General features: G+C 40.2%; 2 protein-coding genes across 3 annotated transcripts in view; one reads left to right on the forward strand and one right to left on the reverse strand.

The window, feature by feature from the left end:
- whrna (whirlin a) overlaps positions 1 to 17,447 on the reverse strand; it is a 274,824-nt gene that overhangs the window by 93,601 nt on the left and 163,776 nt on the right. For both annotated transcript variants that reach the window (XM_022676495.2, XM_022676494.2), the window contains exons 4-5: positions 14,104 to 14,312; positions 1,155 to 1,191 (exon numbers count right to left, since the gene is read on the reverse strand). In XM_022676495.2, coding sequence (XP_022532216.2) covers positions 1,155 to 1,191; positions 14,104 to 14,312 — 246 coding nt within the window. The remainder of the gene's footprint in view (positions 1 to 1,154; positions 1,192 to 14,103; positions 14,313 to 17,447) is intronic.
- LOC125782431 (uncharacterized) lies at positions 5,611 to 10,745 on the forward strand. Its single transcript, XM_049466436.1, has 2 exons — positions 5,611 to 7,044; positions 9,390 to 10,745. Exons 1-2 carry the CDS (start codon positions 6,957 to 6,959, stop codon positions 10,376 to 10,378), a joined length of 1,077 nt encoding a protein of 358 aa, XP_049322393.1. The 5' UTR covers positions 5,611 to 6,956; the 3' UTR covers positions 10,379 to 10,745.

A 17,447-nucleotide genomic window follows, 5' to 3' on the forward strand; every position in this document is an offset into this window, starting at 1 on the left:
GTGAAATAGGATAACGAGTACAAACTTTTGAAGAATAGCCCACCTCCATTCATCCACAGCATTGTGATGCTGCCACCACCATGTTTCACAGTAGAGATGGTGTGTTCATGGTAATGAGCAGTGTTACTGTTCTTGCCACACATTGCTGTGTTCCTACATGGCTTGTTGCAAACTGTAACTGCAAAACTTCTTAGATCTTTCTTTCAACAATGTTTTTCTTCTCACCACTCTTCCATTAAGGACAGGTTTTTGAAGTGCATGACTTATAGTTGTCCTGTGGACAGATTCTCCCACCTGAGATGTGGATTTCTGCAGCTCCTCCAGAGTGACCATGGGCATCTTGGTTGCTTCAATGACAAGCGCTCTCCTTGCTCGATCTGTCAGTTTGGGTGGACCAAGTCTCGGTCATGTCTTGGCTTTGAGTTGTAGAATACTTTTTCATTTTTGGATGATGGATTAAACAGTGCTCATTGGGATGCTCAAATTTGAGATGTTTTTATAACCTAACCCTGCTTTAAACCTCTCAACTTTAGTGAGTTCTTTAGTCTTCATGATGCTGTTTGTTCAATAGTGTTCTTAAAAACCACCGAGGCCTTCACAGAACAGGTGTATTCATACTGAGACTAAATTATACATTGCTGGACTCTTTTATTTAAATAATTCAGTGACTTCTGAAGGCAATTGATTGCACTGGATTTTATTTAGGGGGTTCAGACTTTTCAGATTTTATTTTTTAATAAAAAGCTTAAAGAGCATGTATCATTCTCCTTCCCCACCACAATTATGTGCTACTGTTTTTGGTCTATCACTTAAAATCTCAATAAAATACATTTAGGTTTGATGATTTAAGGTGACAAAATGTAAAAATATTTAATGAATATGAATTTTTGCGAAAGACTGTAGATGGAAACGGCAACAGATCAGTTTATGCACACCTCATGAAACCAATGAATGAGCCCATGAATGCAGGAAGGTATACATGCGTTTTAAAGCATAAACACCAAAAATAGACCAACAGTAAAAGGCTGTTTGCAGGGATATAATAGGATATAAAGTGGTCTTTATATTGCAGCACTCCTGAGAGAATTGGGGTGTTAACAAGCGAAAGGCGGGAGGCAGCACATTGTGTTGATATGAAGAAAAGCAGCACTCACCTTTCCTGAGGCTGAAGCTCCGTGATCCAGAGAAAGCCTGCAGGAGAGAGGAACATAACGAGAAATCAATGCAGCTACTGTGGCATGCAAGTGCTCGGGTACAATTCAGAACGGTCAATACGCCTTCGCTGGTGAAATATATCTTCTAGATGGAATGAAACGTGGTGTTGATAAAGCTATAATTATATTGAGCAGATTTCATCTTTTGACCACCGTGTAAAACAAAACCTACTGACTGTGAGATTTTCTCCAGCGATTTCCCAGCTTGAACGCAAGGCATGCGCAGTACTCGTAAACTGGCATCTATCATCCTGATTAATGGGTCTGCATATAGATATAATACACCCTGTGCTGTACTCTTTCAGCAGTCTATGTGGGGGGCTCAGTAATGAGCTTCCCTCTGCAGCAGTGATGAGACAGGAGCATTAGGAAGAGTGGGTGTAGTCCTCTGGGCTCGTGGCTTCGTCTGTGTAGGTGTTCTTCACTCCAGCAGAGCCAAGCAATAACCTGATAAACAGCCTTTTATAAAATGCCACCTTGCATTTTCTGCTGGCCTGAGAGTGCAGCGCTATAGCTGGACCTCCACCGGCCAACCTCCATTAAAGCTAATGATAAGCGCCACAGCGCCGGACAGGGCAGATAGGCTTCAGCCAGTCAGAACCAGTTACACACACGCAGACTCGCATAGAGACAAATATAAAAGCACATGAACACACAGAAATCCTATATAAGATAAGCCTGTATACACTCATGAACTGTACATCACCTTTACCTTCATACCAGCATCAATCCACTCAGGTAAGGATCAGATCACACAAGCCTCCTGAGAAAGCTCCTGCCCAATTTAGTCTACTATTCCACAAGCATTCTATAGGATACATTTCTGTTCTTTCTGAGTGTGTGTGTGTGTGTGTGTGAGTTTATTCCAGCATTTTACCTGCTGATGTATATACACTTTAAAAAAAAAATAAATAATACACCCTGATTGCTGCAAAAAATCTTTTTATTTGTATAGGGTATTTTTTTCGATAAAAAGGCTCTCAGATTCTGTCTTGGATAGTGTACCTCTTGGTGAGAGATCACTGACTCTAGATTTGCATCTATGACTCACTCCAAGTTTCAGATGTATTCATCAGACAAATATAAACATTACCACAAAACTCACACATGTCCCACTGGCTTCTGTCAGTCTCTATTTTGATGTTGAGTGGGTCATTTTTTTTCCTTTCCACTAAACATCAGTGTGTAGTCATTCCCTACAGGCTATTTTCCCTATGGGTGTTCATATGTATTAAATTTTTCAGTCTAACTTAATTGACATCATAGTGTTTTATACTCCTGAAGACTTACTCTCATAACACATCTAACATATTAACTACTTCCTCATTCCCTTCCCATTCTTTTCTCCTCTGTCTCTTTTTTTGTGAATATGTTGAATGATATTATGTTGATTAATAAAACTAGTAGTTTAGGTAAAATAACACTATTGAGGTTATAGAATTAATTTTTTTTTTTAAATTAGTGTAAACAGAATTGTTTTAAAAGATAAACCTACCTATCTCAATTGTACTTCGCTTATGGTGTTTCATAGACAAATTCTAAAATTCTGACTTGTTCCTTAGCTCTGAATTACTGGGCAAAGCAAATAACACAGGAACGAACTGCCATGTTGTTCCTAGCATTGTTAGTTCTTGTCTGATGAGACATGTCTGCTTCAGCGCTGCCTGTGGGCGGTTGCGAGCCATGGAATGTTTCCACCAGATTGCAATTCCTTGACATGCTCTTTTGCAGGACTCATCAATAATCCAGCATTTGGGTGATAACCCGGATTGTATCCAAAAAAACATAAAACCATGGCTGATCAAATCATGCCAGAATGTTTCCACCAGAACTGCTTGTGGCCACAATAAATTACTGTGGTCTAAAACCATTTGTTTCAGATTCATTGTCCAACCCCTGTACATAGATTCATTATGTTTCAGCAACTCCTTCTTGGTGCATTAATTTTTAGGGCAATGAATGAAACTATTAGCCAGCATAAATATTAGTACACCCTTGTGAAAAAGAAGTATACTTAAGTTATGTTATTTTGGAACCAATAATTTGTACTTAATTACTACTTATTTGTAATTAAAATGATATCAATTTGCACTAAATTCATATTGAGTATACCAGTCGTATGTTATTTTCACCTCTATTTAATATAATTTAAGTATAATTGTGTGAGTTGTCTGACTGAACATTAAAAATGTATTAAAAATGTGAATAAAATATAGATTTAACATCACATTCATTTTGAGGAGTGTATAAAAACTGGGGAAAACAAAAGCAATATATCTCAATGCTACAAGTTTTTTTCAAAGGTCTTTTACCGACACTAAAGTAACTAAAGTAAACTTTTTAGGTATAAATTTAACACATAAAAGTTCATTATCACAGTTTTAATTTGTCAACACAAAATTATTGTTTTGTAGCAAATTTGACTAAAGTAGAGTTTTATTGCAGAAATATCGACTCCTTTAGACTCATTTAGTAAAAGTATAGTTTTATCATAAAAAAAACTGTTTTATAAAATAATACTAAGCATATATTTTTACTATGTACATCACCAGTATAAAACCAGCACAGCCAAATAAAGTTTACTTTTTCAAAGTAGAATGAAACACAGATTAAGTAGGTAAAAATGTAAGTATAAGTAAAAAAGTGTACCTGAATTATTGCGCATATAGTTCAAGTACACTATTATTATGTTTATATATAGATTTTTAATGTTCAGTCGGACAGCTCACACAATTATACTTAAATTATATTAAATAATGGCGAAACTAACATACGACTGGTATACTCAATATGAATTTAGTGCAATTTTTTCATTTTAATTCCAAATACGTAGTAATTAAGTACAAATTATTGGTTCCAAAATAACATAACTTAAGTATACTTCTTTTTCACAAGGGCATGCCATAGTGTGAGATCATTTTTGCTGGCTGCTAAACTCTATAATGAGTCACCTTATGGCCAGGGCACGTCAGATCCCCATCAGATCCCCAGCTGATGGACTAATCATTTAATGAGGCCCATGACACTGAGGCATAATGTTGCCATGGCTATTTTGCACTGTTCCTCCCAACACCCTAGATTTATTCAGTTTTATCATCATAATGCAAAAGCTATTGAATTATTTATTAAACGTATCTTGTGGTGTCTCACAGAGTTCTATACTTAATCACTTTAACATTTTATTAGCCTTTTCTATGCTATATAAGTTCATTAAAGTTATTATAAAGGTAAAAGATACAAGTAGAGCTGGGCAATATGACAATATAAATCAATATGTATCAACAATAAGCACATTAAAGATATCTTCGGTGCTTGAAGAATACTGACCCAACTGTACATTTCATTACAGTTAGTGTAATAACTCTTGATTAAATAAATGATGTGCAGCAAAAACTATTACAAATTATAAAAATGCATATATTATACATGAAAGAACATTTAAACAGCAGTCTTTTAGAATGTGCCACTGCTAATGCATTTTGTCTGTCAAAATATTGCAATAACATATGTGTTATGTGACATATACAAATATTGAGCACATGACCCTGTGTGATTGTCAAACCAAAACCTGTAATCTGTGTTCCCACCCATCTTGTTTGTATCCCCACCCCCTCATTACTGGTCCCAGGTGTTCCTCATCATGTATATAAGTCGCTTTTGTGTGCTTGCTATGCCTTGAATGATGTTTTTTCAGTTAATTCCAGTTTTACTGCCAGCATGTCTTTTTTATCAGTTATCCAAGTCTTGTTTATTAGTTTTTATTTTGCATTGCCCATGTTTATTTTCTGTTTCTTTGCTTTATTTATCTATTTCCGTTATAATAAAATATACCTACATTTACATCCATTCTCTCACCCTTCCATTTGTGACAACTAGCTATTCTACTGGTTTTGTGCAATGAGTTTCTGCGTGTCACGCGGCCGTGTTCTCCTTCCACGCTACCTGACTCCATTTCCCAAGATCCCATGAACAATAACGTCAACAACACACGCTCACCTTCACCCAATCATGTTACGCTCCGACGCTCAGACTCACCTGTGTTCTGAGTTAGTTCCGGTTCATTCCCCTCTAGCTTCCTGTATTTAAGGCGGCCGCTTGTAAACAAACTCCGCGAGGTATTGTTAACTCATGTTACATACTAAGCGTTTTCCTGTGTATTGTTTTTGCCTTCTCGTTACGACCCTGTTTTCGGATTATCGGTTTATGTCTTTTGTTTTGCCCTTTCTGGATTTGATGTATGGTTGGACTGTTTCTCGGTTACGAACTCGGACTGTATTTTTGACTACGTCTTCTGTCATCGGTGAGATCTTTGTTTGCCTGGCTATTCTGTTAGCAGTATCTGTTAGCTTTACTGCTAATAAACCTGTTTGTATTTTAACTCGGCTCGCGTCACTCCTCACTACCTGGCGTTTCAGAATACCTCGCCTGAAGTGATGGCCGAGTTTAATGATCTCCAGCAGGCAGTCGGGAATCAGGGGAGGGTTCTCGAACAGCATAGCCAGCTTTTTGAGAGCCTTGCTAACACCGTTACTGCTCTTACTACCCAGCAGTCAGATCAACACTCTCAGCTAGCTCAGATAACTGCTAGCCTTCAGGATATCGCTACTCAGCTTGCCCAGCTGAGAGTGGCCACTCCAGCTAGCCTAGCCTCTGCTAACCAGGCCCCGGTTAGCTCTCCTGCTATCGCTCCCTCGGCAGCCGCTTTTCCGGTAAGCAAACCTGATAAATATGATGGTTCTCCAGATTTATGCAGAGGCTTTCTCTTGCAGATGTCACTATTTTTTGCTAATTCAGCAGTTAGTGCCGACGCTGCGCGTATTTCGTTTTTTATATCTCGTCTCACCGGCAAGGCTTTGGATTGGGCTACTGCTATTTGGCCTAGTATTGAAAATAGCCCATACGAGCATTTCCTCAGGGAATTTAAGTTGGTTTTTGATCACCCGCATCATGGACAATCTCAGGGAGAGTTATTGGTTCAGTTACGTCAAGGAAACCGACCCGTGTCTGATTTCGCTCTCGAATTCCGTACTTTGGCTGCTGGTAGTGGTTGGAATGAACCAGCTCTACGCGTGATGTTTCGAAATGGACTCAGGGCTGATGTTTTGGCCGAATTAGCTTGCAAGGATGATGGGCTGCCTTTGGATGAACTTATATCTTTAGCCATCAGACTTGATCAGCTCAAACAGAGCTCAGTACCTGGCCGTAGAGCTGCTGCTACTTCTCCTCGTTTTGCTACGCCACGCGCATCTGGATTTACTCCACGGACCACACGCAGGGATGAGGAACCCATGCAAGTAGACGCTACCCGTTTGTCAAAAGAAGAAAGAAAGCGACGATTTCAAGCTGGATTATGCTTCTATTGTGGCAGAGCAGATCATGTGTTGCGAGATTGTCAGCTTTGCCCCTCCCGAGTTCAACGCCAAGATACTTCAGGCTCGTCCTACGGTGGGCTCTCCCATGGTTATCATGGCAACCCGGACCGTCCATATGAGCCATCTGCTACTAACTCGGGAAAGCGTGTGGAGAGGATTCCACACGCTAAAGGGGTAAGCCGACTTAGTCCTGATATGTTTTCAAGATCTTTTATTATTTCTGTTGTTCTGTTCTGCCAGTCTTCTTCATTTGTGTTTCCAGCCCTGATTGATTCCGGTGCCGAGGGGAACTTTATACACGAGCAGCTGACCAGACAACTCCAGATTCCGTTCGAACAATTGGAAAATCCTATGAGACTGTCTGCGGTGGATGGGACCCCAGTTGGCCGAGGAGCTGTTTCCCACACCACCACACCTGTCAAGCTCAACGTCAGCGCTCTGCACTCAGAAGAGATCAGGTTTTTTGTGATGAAGGACACTAATTATCAAATTATATTAGGACTTCCATGGTTGAAAAAACATAATCCTCTGATTTCTTGGTCTAACTGTGAAATTATTTCTTGGTCTCCATACTGTCATGATCACTGCATTACTGTTCCTAAATTAATGATCCAATCTACTACTGTAGAGAGTCCTGGCCTGGAGTCACTTGCACATATTCCTCCTGATTACTCTGATCTGAATGAAGTTTTTAGCAAGTCACGTGCTACTCAACTTCCCCCACATCGCTCCTATGACTGTGCTATAGAGCTTATAGATGTGCAGGAGGCTCTATCTCAGGGGTTCATTCGTCATTCCACTTCTCCGGTAGCCGCATCCTTTTTCTTTGTCAAAAAAAAAGATGGAGGTCTGCGCCCAAGTATCGACTATCGACAACTAAATGCAGTTACCAAAACTTATCCCTATCCTCTCCCTTTAGTACCTGTAGCGCTTGAACAACTACGCGGAGCTTCCATCTTCACTAAATTAGATCTCCGCAGTGCTTATAACTTGGTGAGAATTAGAGAGGGTGATGAGTGGAAGACTGCCTTTTTCACCACTAGGGGGCACTATGAATACTTAGTTATGCCGTTTGGTCTCAAGAACGCCCCGTCCGTATTCCAATCTTTCATAAACGATGTACTCCGTGACATGCTAGGAAAATTTGTCATAGCTTTTATAGACGACATTCTAATTTATTCATCTGACTTGACTACACACATTTCCCATGTTCGTGCTGTATTGACCCGTCTTCTCCAAAACCAGCTTTTCGTTAAAGCGGAGAAATGTGAATTTAATCTGTCTACCATTTCCTTTTTGGGTTATGTTATTAGTGCCAGAGGCATTACTATGGATGATAGGAAGATTCAGGCTGTAGTTAACTGGCCAACCCCTACATCAGTAAAGGAACTACAAAGATTTCTTGGTTTCGCAAACTTTTATAGAAGATTTATTCGTAATTATAGTTCTGTAGCTGCTCCACTGACCAATCTATTGAAACGGAATGCTAGAAAGTTGATCTGGTCTGAAGAAGCATCAAATGCTTTCTCTTCTCTCAAAGGGGTGTTTACTTCAGCTCCCTTGTTAAAACATCCAGATCCTAAAGAGCCCTTTGTTGTTGAGGTAGATGCATCCAGTGTTGGAGTAGGTGCTGTCCTCTCCCAAAATATTGGCTCTCCCAGTAAGATGCACCCTGTTGCCTACTTCTCCCACAAACTCTCCCCAGCTGAACGGAACTATGGTATTGGTGATCGTGAACTATTGGCCATTAAATTAGCTTTAGAAGAATGGAGACACTGGTTAGAGGGAGCACTACATCCTTTCGTGGTAATAACTGATCACAGAAATTTAGAATTCTTGAGATCTATGAAAAGCATGAATTCACGTCAAGCACGTTGGTCTGTCTTCTTTGCTCGTTTCAATTTTGTAATCACTTATCGACCTGGCTCCAGAAACACCAAGGCAGATGCCCTCTCACGAATTTATGAGGAAGATAATGTAGAAACCTCAGAACCCTCTACAATTCTAAAACCAGGTATAGTTCTAGCTCCTATCAGATGGGATATCTCGGAGGAGATCAATCTAATTAACTCTACATCCCCTCCTCCTTTGCAGTGCCCCCCAGACAAATCTTATGTACCAGACCAGTGCAGAGATAGACTCATTACTTGGGCTCACACTTCTCCTACTTCAGGACATCCTGGCGAGACCCGCACTTTTCAATTATTAGAGAGTCGTTTCTGGTGGGAAAATATGCGATCTGACATCCACAATTTTGTATCCTCCTGTACTGTGTGTGCTCAGAGTAAAACTCCCCGTACTCTACCTGCCGGTAAATTAGTACCTCTGCCTGTTCCTGCTCGGCCTTGGTCTCACTTAGCTGTCGGTTTTGTTTCTGATCTTCCTGAATCTATGGGTCAAACAGTTATCATGACAGTTATAGACCGTTTCTCTCGCGGAGTTAGGTTCATTCCTTTTAGTAAAATGCCTACGGCCCTAGAAACTGCTGAAGCCATTTTTATTCATGTTTTTCGTGTTTTTGGTATCCCTGAAGATATTGTCTCTGATCGTGGTCCCCAATTTATTTCTCAAGTTTGGTCTGCCTTTATGAGTAGTTTGGGTATATCTGTTAGTTTATCTTCTGGCTATCACCCTCAAAGCAATGGACAATGTGAGAGAATGAATCAGGAGCTAGGAAAGTTTTTGAGAGTCTATTGTTCTAACAACGTCTATGATTGGGCCAAATTTCTCCCTTGGGCGGAACTAGCTCAGAACTCACTGATCAGTTCCACTACTAAAATGACACCTTTTCAATGCTTTTTAGGATATCAACCACCCATCATGCCCTGGTCAGCCGAACCCTCTAATATTCCTGCGGTAGACGATTGGATGCGTCGGAGCGAGGAAGTGTGGGAGGAGACTCACAGACGCATTGAGGCTGTTTTACAACGGCAGAAACAACAGGCTGATCGCCTACGCCGTGAGACCCCCCTTTACTCTCCTGGTGATCGGGTTTGGCTATCTACAAGGGATTTCCGGCAACCAGATGCTAATAAGAAACTTTCAGTTAAGTATATTGGTCCTTTCAAAGTCATTAAGAGAATTAATGAAGTTACCTACCGTCTCGATCTACCCTCTCACTACCGTGTATGCCCTTCTTTTCATGTGTCTTTATTAAAGCCGGTTATCCCTGGTCCGTTGGATGAGACATCGCTCGGGGCGTCTCCTCCTCCTCCGGTGGCTATGGACGGTGGCCCGGTTTATGCGGTAGAACGACTTTTGGACTCCAGGAGGAGAAGGGGAGCCCTGGAGTATCTGGTGGACTGGAAGGGCTACGGACCTGAGGAGAGAAGTTGGGTTCCGGCAACTGATGTCCTGGATCCTTTAATGGTGGATGACTTTCACCGGTCTCATCCATCCCGTCCTGCACCACGCCCCAGAGGTCGCCCTAGGAGAAGGTCTCCAGGTCCAAGAAGGGGTAGACGCGGTGGTTCTGTCTCTGTCCGGTCCCTCAGTTCGGTCCGCAGTCCCAGGAGGGGTCGTCCCAGGTCCAGGGCTTCCATCCATTCCGTTCCCGTTTCTGGGCCACCTGTTCAGGACTCCGCTGAGGTTGGGGGGGCTGTCTCCTTGTGTCGTCCTCATCCTTCGGATTATTCGGACTCTTTGGAGGGGGGTACTGTCACGCGGCCGTGTTCTCCTTCCACGCTACCTGACTCCATTTCCCAAGATCCCATGAACAATAACGTCAACAACACACGCTCACCTTCACCCAATCATGTTACGCTCCGACGCTCAGACTCACCTGTGTTCTGAGTTAGTTCCGGTTCATTCCCCTCTAGCTTCCTGTATTTAAGGCGGCCGCTTGTAAACAAACTCCGCGAGGTATTGTTAACTCATGTTACATACTAAGCGTTTTCCTGTGTATTGTTTTTGCCTTCTCGTTACGACCCTGTTTTCGGATTATCGGTTTATGTCTTTTGTTTTGCCCTTTCTGGATTTGATGTATGGTTGGACTGTTTCTCGGTTACGAACTCGGACTGTATTTTTGGCTACGTCTTCTGTCATCGGTGAGATCTTTGTTTGCCTGGCTATTCTGTTAGCAGTATCTGTTAGCTTTACTGCTAATAAACCTGTTTGTATTTTTAACTCGGCTCGCGTCACTCCTCACTACCTGGCGTTTCACTGCGCAGTATGCAAATGTTGAAGTCACTTGTGTGTGTGCCATGCATGTGCCAAGTCATAAAACTACAGGTGAAAAAAAAATGTAAAGTAAAACTCAAGAGCTAAATCACGTTTAAACTACAAACACAATAAATGTAATGGAAATACAAAACTAAAAACATATGGCAGAGGTAATACAAATTCAATGCAATTTGGCTAAATTAAATCTTAGCTGTGGGCAAATTAAGCAGAAAAACAAACATTGAGAGGTTGAGAATTCCTGATTTAAACTACATTTAAGAGGATTTCACATGATAAGATATCATTTTTGCAGTGTAAAGGATATACAGTGGGTACAGAAAGTATTCAGACCCCTTTAAATGTTTCACGCTTTGTTTCACTACATAGCCATTTTCCAAAATAATAATAAAAATATATATATATTTCTCATTAATGTACATTCAGCACCCCATCTTGATAGAAAAAAAACAGAAATGTAGATTTTTTTGCAAATCTATTAAAAAACAAAACTGAAATATCACACAGTCATAAGTATTCAGACCATTTGTGACACTCATATTTAACTCACATGCCGTCCATTTCTTCTGATCTTCCTTGAAATGTTTGTACTCCTTCATTGGAGTCCAGCTGTGTGTAATTAAACTGATTGGGCTTGATTAGGAAAAGCACACCACTGTCTATAAAGGACCTCACAGCTCACAGTGCAGCTCAGAGCAAATGAGAATCATGAGATCGAGGGAACTGCCCAAGGAGCTCAGAGACAGAAATGTGGTAAGGCACAGATCTGTCCAAAGTTACAGAAGAATTTCTGCAGCACTCAAGGTTCCTAAAAGCACAGTGACTCCATAATCCTTAAATGGATGAAGTTTGGGACAACCAGAACTCTTCCTAGACCTGGCTGTCCAGCCAAACTGAGCAATCTTGGGAGAAGAGCCTTGATAAGAGAGGAAAAGAAGAACCCAAAGAATCAGGCTGAGCTCCAGAGATGCAGTAGGGAGATGGGAAAAGTTTCCACAAAGTCAACTATAACTGCAGCTCTCCACCAGTCAGGGCTTAGTATGACACGATGGAATCCTCTCCTCAGTGCAAGACATATGAAAAAACACATAAATAACTCCCAGATTATGAGAAATAAGATTCTCTGGTCTGATGAGACAAAGAGTGAACTTTTTGGCGTTAATAAGTGTGGAGAAAACCAGGCACTGCTTATTACCTGCCCAATACAATGCAACAGTAAAACATGGTGGTGGCAGCATCATGCTATGGGACTGTTTTTCTGCAGGGACTGGTTGCAATTGAAGTAAAGATGAATCCGGTCAAGTACAGAGATATCCTGGAAGAAAACCTTAGATTGGGCCAAAGGTTCACCTTCCAACAAGACAATGACCCTAAGAATACAGCTAAAATAACAAAGAAGGGGCTTCAGAACAACTCTGTGACCATTCTTGACTGGCCCAGCCAGAGTCCTGACCCAAACCTAATTAAGCATCTTTGGAGAGACCTGTTCACCATTATGTTCACCATTCACCCTGATGGATCTGGAGAGGATCTGCAATGAAGAATGGCAGAGGATCCCCAAATCCAGGTGTGAAAAACTTGTTGCATCATACCAAGGAGGACTCATGGCTGTACTGCTCAAAAGGGTGCTTCAACTCAATACTCAGCAAAAAAAAAATTACATTTCTGTTTTTTTTTCTGTGAAGATGGCATGCTGAGTGTACATTAATAAGAAATAAAATTAGTATTTTTTTTATTTTAGCGAATGGCTGTAATGAAACAAAGATTGAAACATTTAAAGGGGTCTGAATACTTTCCATACCCACTGTACTCTGGAAATCGAAGTGCCTCGTTTTGAGCCCCCAGTTAACTCTGACTACAGCAAACAGCTGTACGGCCTGGAGGCGGCTGCAGCATCCACAACTTCTCCTGCTAGTGGACTACTGGGGGTCATAAAAATATGCAGAGAGATGGAAAAATCAAAGAGTCAGCTATCACGCAGCCCGCTCTTAAAACGGGGAATTAAACCCAGCACTGGTGCAGCTCCTGGGCTCAAATTAAATCAGCATGTCTGAGCGCAAAATTGGCAATTCATTAAACACAAACATGCAGCTTTAACACACACAGGCTGTTTGCGCTGGCCGAGACAGCGGCAGAAATACAGACACCGCTGCTCTTAAAAACAGACGCTACCAGAGTCTCCAAAAAACGTCTTCACATGAAACAGCTAACGCTTAGGAAAAGCCAGACACTTAGTCTGCAGCTGCTGGAGGGATGAAATGTCAGTAAATGCTTCTAATGATATCAAAGCTCATCCTTATCTATCGACATTCCAGTGAAGAGCAGGGAAACATGTCAGAACATTCTTCAACTCTAACTCTAACAGATTCATGTGTAACTGGAATGAGTCAGACACATATGCACTGCATGGACATTAATGTCACTATTAGGGCTGTGAATCGCTTGAGGTATGCTAAAGCTAAAGCACATTTGGACAAGAGAGCTTCATTTTGGAATAAGGATTGTCTTAGCATTCTAAGACAAACACTTTACTGCTCCCCACAGTAAAATTTGGTGGTGGTTCATCATGCTGTGGGGCTGTGTGATCAGTGCAGGTACTGGGAATCTTGTTAAAGTTGAGTCACATGGATTCCAGTCAATATCAGCAGATTCTTCAGAACAATGTTTAAGAATCAGTGAGAAAGTTGAAGTTAAAGAGCCGGGGCTGGATCCTTCAACAAGACAACGACTCTAAACACTAATACTAAACACTGCTCTAAATCTACAAAATCATTCATGCAGAGGAACAAGTACAACATTCTGGAATGATCATCTCAGATCATCTCAGTCCCCAGACCTGAATATTATTAATTATCTGTGGTGTGATTTAAAGCAACTGTTCATGATCAGAAACCATCAGATCTGTCTGACCTGGAGATGTTTGGTAAAGAAGAATGATCCAAAATACCTTCAACCAGAAGCCAGACTCTCATTGGAAGCTACAGGAAGAGTTTAGAGGCTGTTATTTCTGCAAAAGGAGGATCTACTAAATAATGATGTCATGTTTTTGTTAGGATGGATAAATGTATGCTTGTGCCTAATTTAGTTTCTGTAAAACCTATAAACTTTATCTCACTTCTCAAATATCACTGTGTTTATCTGCTACTTGATATATTTATCTGAAATTGCTGATCTGATCAAACAATGATTTATAAAGGAAAATCACAAAAAATGATCAGGGGTGCCCAAACTATACTGTATGCGTGTATTTGTATATATTTTCTTATACACATGTCTTGGTGTGAACTACACATGTAAAGAAATCACTTAAACAGTTTTTTCACCCACTCCTCACTTACCCTGCTACACTGCTGCTGGACGAGCTGTCGGTGATCTGTGAGCTGGCGATCCACTTTGTCTCTCCCACCACGGTGCGAGCGTGCGGCAGCCGGCCCACATCCTTCACAGTCATCATCAGGTGGCGCGAGGATTTCAGCACTCGCACTGCCTCATCGTGAGGGATGCTCAGGAAGCTCCGCCCATTCACCTCCAAGATCTGATCGCCCACCTGCGGATAGGGAGGGCCACAGACAGGATAGGGTGGGTTGGCTGGACACGGGGCAGTGGAGTCAGAGGCAGTAGCGGGGGGACCAGGCTGGAGAGTCACAGGACCAACAGTGAACGAGTGGTGAAGAGATTAGAAAAGTGTTAGAGGTGATTAGAATTAGAAAAGTGTTTTCCTGAAAGAACAGGGTGATTGAGATACATACCTGTCATACACAGTTTCTTATAGAAGTGCCATAAAAAAGTACTGATTTTTTTTTTTGCTTTTTTGTCATACTTACATTTTTTTCAGATAATCAAACACACTGTAATATCAGACAAATATAACCTGAGTAAATACAAAAAGTAGCCTTTTAAAATGATGATTTCATTTATTTAAAGAAAAAAATGCAATCCAATCTTTTGAAAAGCCTAGTTCAATTTCTCTAACCATAACCAGGCCTGATTACTACCAGACCTGTAGAATCAAGAAATCACTTAAATAGAACCCGTCTGACGACATGAAGCAACTAAAATATATCAAAAAGCAACACATTATGTCCCAAAATTAGACAAGACAAAAAAACAGTCATTTATCATCTATCAGTTTGCAAAAGGTTGCAATGTCATTGTTGAACACTGTTGAACCTTTCCAGGAGAGACCTGGAAATTACTACTGACATTACTCCAAAAGGGCATGAAAAACTCATCCAGGAGGTCTCAAAAGAACCCAGAACAACATCTAAAGAATTGCAGATCTCACTGAAATAAGTTAAGGTTGGTGTTAATGATTCAATAATAAGATAGAGACAATGGTATCTGTGGGAGAGTTCTGATGTGAAAAACACTGCTGACCAAAAAGAACTCAAAAACCCATCTTACATATGCCAAAAACACATTGACAATTCCCAGGACTTTGAGTAAATATTCTTGGGACTGACTAGATAAAAGTAGAATGTTTTGGAAGGTGTGTGTCCCGTTATATTTGGCGTAAATCTAACACAGCATTTCAGAAATAGAGCATACAGGAAATGGGTTCCCACTTCGTCTACCTCAGGGGTGTACAAACTTTTTTGTTGGGGGCCAGAAGGAGAAATATATTTGAAGTCACGGGCCACAGACTATAAATAAAACAAATAATGAAATATACCACTTTAAATAATACTTTTTTCCTGATTATTTCATTTACAAACCATTTTACTTGACTTACTATCTTTATCTTTGACAGTGTTGTGTAAACTAAGATTTTTCAAATTGATGTTTAATTTCATGATGTCTCTTAATATTAAACTCCTTAATTACGGCAACTTTTAGACTCTTTGGCCCATTTTTCTGTGCTAGAAATGCGCACTCTCTCTGCTTTTAGACTCTTTAGCTCGTTTTTCTGCGCTAGAAATGCGCACCCTCTCTAAATCTTTGGCCCGTTTCTGACACCTAATGTTCAAACTTTGAATCTCACATTATAAAAACCTGCTTAACTGCGGGCCAACTTTCATTCTATCTCTAAAATACCACGCAGGCCACTCAACAAAAGAAACGGGCCGCGGGCCGTAGTTTGGACACCACTGGTCTACCTGATATATGAATGCAATTGTAGGGCATTATAATAATAACAATAGAAGGCATTATTTGTTTCACATTTACTAAAAACATCTTGATGATTTCCAGGACTTTGGAAAAATATTCTGTGGACTGACATGAAAACGTGGAACCTTCTGGGAGGTGTGTGTTTCATTACATCTGGCATAAAAAAGAACATTATACTGAACTTAAAACATGGTGGTAGTGGTGTTATGATATGGGGCTGCTTTGCTTCTTTAGGACCTGGACAACTTGCTTTAATTTATGAAACCATGATCTCTGCCCTCTACCAGAAAATCCTGAAGGATCAGTTAGAAACTTAAAGCTCAGGCATACTTGGGGTCTGCAGCAGGACAATGACCTGAAGCACACCAGCAAGTCCACCAAGAGCCGGTTTAATGTTGTGGCTGATCAGGGTTTAATCGAATGAAATGAATAAAAGTATTATGGAAAAAATGATATAATGATAACAGATAGTTACACATTTTAATAATCTTCCTAATGCTTTATATACACAACAGAAGGGGTTGCCACTGGACAACTTGCTGTAACAGATGGAACCAGGAATTCTGCTCAGTTTGTGACAATAGGCTTAGGTGTGCTTAGGTTCTGCAGCAGGACAATGATCCAAAGCACACACTTGTTGCAGCTAAAGGTGGCCATACCAAGTTATAAGTTTTAGAGGCAAATACTTTTTCACAAAGGGACAGGTTGGTTTGGACAGTTTTTTGTCCTTAATAAATAAAATTATTTAACTTAAAAACGTCTTTATATATTATTATATTTTATATATGGAAAAGGTAAGTATGATAAAATGCAAAAACAAAAGAAATCTGTTGAGGGTGAATTCTTTTTTACGGCACTGTAATAATAATAATAATAATAATAATAATAATAATAACGCACAATAAAGGACTACCAACCTTCATCCCACACAAACACAGGTAGTGGCTGATAGCCTCATGGGAGCTCATTACAAAGAACTGTTGGACAGCATGAACACTTTCAACTATTCTCACAGCAGATAATCATTACACGGTGAGTTCTAAGCGTTTCTAGGTCTATAATAGTCTCTATGGACGCCAGTCTTCCAGGTTTTCATTTACCAGCAGAGGAACCTCAGTTTTTATACAGCGGTAAATAACACAATGACAGTCTGTGATCGATTAATGAGGAAACAGTGAAAAGCCACACTAGAGAATAGGATCAATATTGTTAGGGCAATCATTAAGTAAGCTTCATTCAAAACTTTTAAAACCAGCTACAAAAAGGAGTTGATTTTATTAATATGGCTGAAACAAATAATAAACTAAATAAATAGAGCATGTTTAATGTTGTGGCTGATCGGGGTTCAATTAAATGAAATAAATGAATTATAATGTAAAAACGTATATGATGATAACAGATAGTTACACATTTTAATAAGCTTCATAGTGCTTTTTATACATACAGGAAATGGGTTCCCACTTTGACAACTGAAATACATGTATGAAGTATGAGGCATTATAATAATACCAATAGAAGACATTATTTGTTTCACATTTAGCGAAAACAATTTTGATGATTCCCAGGACTAAAA

Source organism: Astyanax mexicanus, chromosome 17 (assembly GCF_023375975.1).
Source record: "Astyanax mexicanus isolate ESR-SI-001 chromosome 17, AstMex3_surface, whole genome shotgun sequence".
Lineage (NCBI taxonomy): Eukaryota > Metazoa > Chordata > Actinopteri > Characiformes > Acestrorhamphidae > Astyanax > Astyanax mexicanus.

Bases quoted from the DNA above. Each gene is read 5' to 3' on its own strand.
- LOC125782431 (XM_049466436.1), top strand. From the start codon at position 6,957: ATGGGACCCCAGTTGGCCGAGGAGCTGTTTCCCACACCACCACACCTG. The intron at 7,045-9,389 runs GTTTTTTGTGAT...AATGCTTTTTAG, and splicing joins CTGCACTCAGAAGAGATCAG to GATATCAACCACCCATCATG.